The sequence below is a fragment of the Glycine max genome, chromosome 12 (genome assembly GCF_000004515.6).
Source record: "Glycine max cultivar Williams 82 chromosome 12, Glycine_max_v4.0, whole genome shotgun sequence".
NCBI classification, from domain to species: Eukaryota; Viridiplantae; Streptophyta; class Magnoliopsida; order Fabales; family Fabaceae; genus Glycine; species Glycine max.
The window spans coordinates 5,123,223-5,127,797 of record NC_038248.2 but is presented as its reverse complement, the minus strand read 5'-3'; the positions used below and the strand labels follow the sequence as shown (position 1 = coordinate 5,127,797).

At 32.7% G+C, this 4,575-nt stretch overlaps 1 protein-coding gene across 1 annotated transcript; it reads left to right on the top strand.

Moving 5' to 3' along the window:
- Nucleotides 1-253: 253 nt before the first annotated feature.
- Nucleotides 254-2,998, top strand: LOC100781896 (zinc finger protein BALDIBIS). Its single transcript, XM_003540696.5, has 3 exons — nucleotides 254-896; nucleotides 1,088-1,487; nucleotides 1,781-2,998. Exons 1-3 carry the CDS (start codon nucleotides 752-754, stop codon nucleotides 2,859-2,861), a joined length of 1,626 nt encoding a protein of 541 aa, XP_003540744.2. The 5' UTR covers nucleotides 254-751; the 3' UTR covers nucleotides 2,862-2,998.
- Nucleotides 2,999-4,575: the final 1,577 nt, after the last annotated feature.

Genomic DNA, 4,575 nt, shown 5'->3' with positions numbered 1-4,575 from the left:
TTAATTGGAATAAAGCAACTTATTTTTTGAAATTTTTTATTTCAAAAATAAGTTTACACTAAAATTTAGTAGTATTACATTTTTAACCCAACATATGAATGTAATGAACACACATTTGATAATAGTTGTAACAAGACATTTTGACCTAGCTTAATTGGTCATTCAGTTGACTTGGTAGAATTGAAATCTGAACTGTTTCTTAATTGGATTGATTTATACTGCCACTTAGTATATATAGAGCGAGAAAGAGAAAGAGAGAGAGAAAGTGGTCCGCAAAGTCTATGGCTGACTGACCCTCATCAGAGCAGCCGTGTTAGATAAGGAGAGAATGGAAGAGATCTATCGATATTTTTTTTGATAAATTATTATTCCCTTCTCTCTTCATTTAACTCTCTCAACTATGACTTTGCTTTCCGCGCGATTCACCAGCTAAACCAATTTCAATTTCTTCCCCAGACACACATTCTTTTTCTTTTTCCATGTCTCAAATGATCAGAAAATCAATGGAATGAAGAAAATGACTATCCATCTATCTATGTAGTCTTGCTTTCAATAATATCTACCTAGATATTATATTATCATCTCTTTTCCCAGCACAAGCACCGGTTATAGAGGCTAGCTTCTAACATGCTGCTTTTTGGTTTTATATATATTTGTTTTGGCAGTACCTGCTTCCTCAAAACTACTATTGGTTTTGGAATTTGCCCCAGGTAGCTAGTTTAGGACACACGATTTTTTTTTCTCTTCAAAAATGATGTCTGAAGAAACCTTTTCTGTTCCTCCCAACTCCACCATTAGAGCCACCTCCTTGGTTCATCATGTTCATGTTCAACCCCCAAGCCCAAACCCTAATTCAAATCCAGCTAAGAGAAGGAGAAGTCTACCCGGAACACCAGGCAAGTGATTATTATTAACCCACTTCTTATATATCTCTCTCAATTAATCTCTTTTATTCATTAAGAAAAAAATCTTTTTGATTGATTAATTGCTAGCTAATTTAATTATATATAAATAATATCACTAACATGGATTATATATATATATATATATATATATATATATATATATTATATTATATTACAAGCAGATCCAGATGCAGAAGTGGTGGCTCTTTCACCTAAGTCCCTAATGGCCACCAACCGTTTCTTATGTGAAGTTTGCAACAAGGGTTTTCAGAGAGACCAGAATTTGCAGCTGCATAGACGTGGACACAACCTTCCATGGAAACTGAAGAAGAGAACGAACAATGATCAAGTAAGGAAGAAGGTGTACGTGTGCCCTGAGAAGAGTTGTGTGCACCATGACCCCTCAAGAGCCTTGGGGGACTTGACAGGGATAAAGAAGCACTATAGCCGAAAGCATGGCGAGAAGAAGTGGAAGTGTGACAAGTGCTCCAAGAAATACGCTGTTCAATCCGATTGGAAGGCCCATAGCAAGATTTGTGGGACTAGAGAGTACAAATGTGACTGTGGCACACTTTTCTCCAGGTTAATTAATTAGCATTTCCACACAAATACAATATAGTGCTAATAATTTAATTAATACTCCTACAATTCCTTTAATTAATGTCTCATCATCTTAGTAATTACATATACAGTTGCAATTTAATATTCGGTTAATTCATTAAATCTAGTGCATGCCCGATAATTAATGAAGGAATTTAAAGAAACTAATGTCACATATGAAATGAGTAGTAGTAGTAACTGAGAGAGAATATTTGTTTGGAATAATAAATGAGGGTTCTTAGATGTGTGTGTATCTACATGTGCTAACAAATCAGGAAGGACAGCTTCATAACGCATAGAGCTTTTTGTGACGCTTTGGCTGAAGAAAGTGCGAGGGTAACAACAATTCCAGCAGCTTTAAGCAACTTGAGAAGTGATCACCATCATCATTTGACCAATGCTCAAGCTTCGAGAATCCCTCAGATTTTTTCAGGGTTTCACTCATCAGATCAATTCGGTGGTGGCTCATCAGAAGCATTATTGGCGAATCATCATCATCAACAAAAGCTAAGGCTACCACTATGGCTAGATCACCACCAAGTCAATAATACTCAAGTACTTCACCACACTCTTGACAACTTCTCAACCGAACCGAGTGCTTTCACTTCAGGAACAAACTCTGTGCCTCATGATCTAGTACAAACAATGGACATGTTTGGGCCACAGACACAGTTTGTGAATTACCGTTACCCAGAAGCATCATTTGGAGGTGGCAATGCCAACTTGTCTGTGCTACCGCCACATGGACTGAAGCAAGAACAAGAAGAAAACAAACAACACTTGTCGCATAGCGGAGCCTCTTCTAATAACTTGTACTTGAGTAATAGTATTCAGAACCCACCTCATCATCACTACATGTCAGCCACCACACTGTTGCAGAAAGCGGTTCAAATGGGTTCTACAAGGATCAGCGACAACGTATTTGGCTCCATCGTGGGTACCACCAACAGAAACAACAACAACGACAACAACACCAACCTTGAGGTTCAGAAGCTGAACGAGTTGGTGAGTATGGAAGCTGGGTGCAACAACAACCTTGGAGGTGGTGGTGATGGGTATTTATTATATGACTCGTTTGGGGTTGTGAATGGCACCGATAAGGGTTTGGAGCACATGGTGATGCCGGTGGATGAAGAGACACAACAAGAATCAATTGTGGGAAACTCACTATGCTCAAATAACAAAAATCAACTTGGTTTAACAAGAGACTTCTTGGGTGTTGGAGATAATAATAATAATCTTAACCCTATAAGAAGACCTTTTTTTCAACAAGACCTTGTTGAATTTAATGCAATGGGGTCAGCCTCAGCCTCAGTCATGAACCTGCAGAGCCAGTACGGTGGACACTACTGCTAGTGTTAGCTATAGTTTCAGTTTCAACTTAATTTCATACTTTCCTATTTAATGAAACGTAACATAGAGCTAAAGAAACTAGTGAAGTTGTGTCATAGTGATATATATAGCTAGCTAGTAGTATCTAGTAGTTACTCTTATAAACTGAACAATATATTAAAGTCGAGTAAGAGTAAGATATATCTTTCTACTCAACTCTTATAAATCTTTTTATTATTTTTTAATAAGTATTGAATAAAACATACATATATTTTAATGTCTTAAAAATATAGAACACATTTATTACTTATCATAAAATACAATAGCTATTATTAATTAGTGCTTTTACAATATTGATTAAAAAATTTAAAAAATATATTTAATATAAAAATAATAGAAAAATATAAAAAGGTCATAATTAATATAATTTTATGTATTTTAATAATTTTTTTAGTTTCTTAATTAATGTGTTAATAGTGGTAATTAACATTTGTCATAAAATAATTAGTGAATTTATAAGAGGACGAAATAGGAGAATTTAGAATTGTTATTAAAAAATTAAGCAAGTGATCAAGTGGATGAGGAGTTGTCATGCACAGTGAAACATGGAGGGAGAATTCACGTGTGATATCAAAGAGGGGTCTCGTGAGTTAGGTGGGGCCGATGCATGTGAGAAGGGACAAAAGTAATAGATATATAAATCTATGAGATCAGTTCAAAACTCAATGGGTGATTTGATTCTCCGTTATGGATAGGTCCCTACTTAATTACTCTACTCTTCTCTTCCCTCCATGGCCATGCATGTCGATAAGAGGTGTAATAAACTGATGCAGTCCAAAAAATTGATAAAAAAATTGAAAAACTGAATAAATAAAAAATCAAACGATCTAAATTTTGAAAAATCAATTTTTTTATTAGATTGAATCAGATTTTAAATTTAATTTTAAAAATTGATTCAAATCGAATTTATGTATATATATATATATATATATATATATATATATATATATATATATATATATATATATATATATATATTCATAAATTTATAATATTATTTATTTTTTATTTCTTAAATATTTATAAAATTATTAGAAACTTATATCTATTTTTGAAAAATATATTTAAATAAAGATACTTATACTAATTATTTGAGTTAAGATATATAAATATTTTATGGTTAATTATATAATGACATATAAATAAAATATTTGATATTTTAAATTAATTTTATTGCATATCTTACTTTTTATTTAGTATAAGTAGGATTAAAATTAAAAATCAATTCAATCTAAATTATTTTAAATTAGATTGAATTAAATGAAAAATTTAAATTATTCCGCTTAAATAGTAAATTAATAAAATAAAAATAATTTTTCTCTTCAAAATATTGGATGTATTCGAATTAGTGAACACTCCAAACCTGAATTGATGGATGAAGCAGTAACCCTATCTTTATCTTCTCTTTTTACCAAGCTAGCTAGACTTTTTCTCTGACGTGTAACGTTGATAAAACTTTCCATTGTCCTACCATTTACCTGGTGGCTGTGACCTAGTTTTTCTTTCCTTTTCAGTGGCCTTTTAACTGTGCAGGGCGTGAAATGCTCTTTCCACCGTGAAATAAGAAAGACTATATATAATTTATCTGTAAAAAAATCACATGTGCATGATTCATGAGTGGTTGAAACATGTGGAAGTGATTTTAATGAAGAATAATTTTGTAAAAAAGTTTAGTTTT

Excerpts from the sequence above, each read along its gene's own strand:
- LOC100781896 (XM_003540696.5), top strand. The coding sequence starts at position 752 with ATGATGTCTGAAGAAACCTTTTCTGTTCCTCCCAACTCCACCATTAGA. Across the intron at positions 897-1,087 it reads AAGTCTACCCGGAACACCAG|ATCCAGATGCAGAAGTGGTG; the intron begins GCAAGTGATTAT and ends TATTACAAGCAG. Across the intron at positions 1,488-1,780 it reads TGTGGCACACTTTTCTCCAG|GAAGGACAGCTTCATAACGC; the intron begins GTTAATTAATTA and ends CTAACAAATCAG.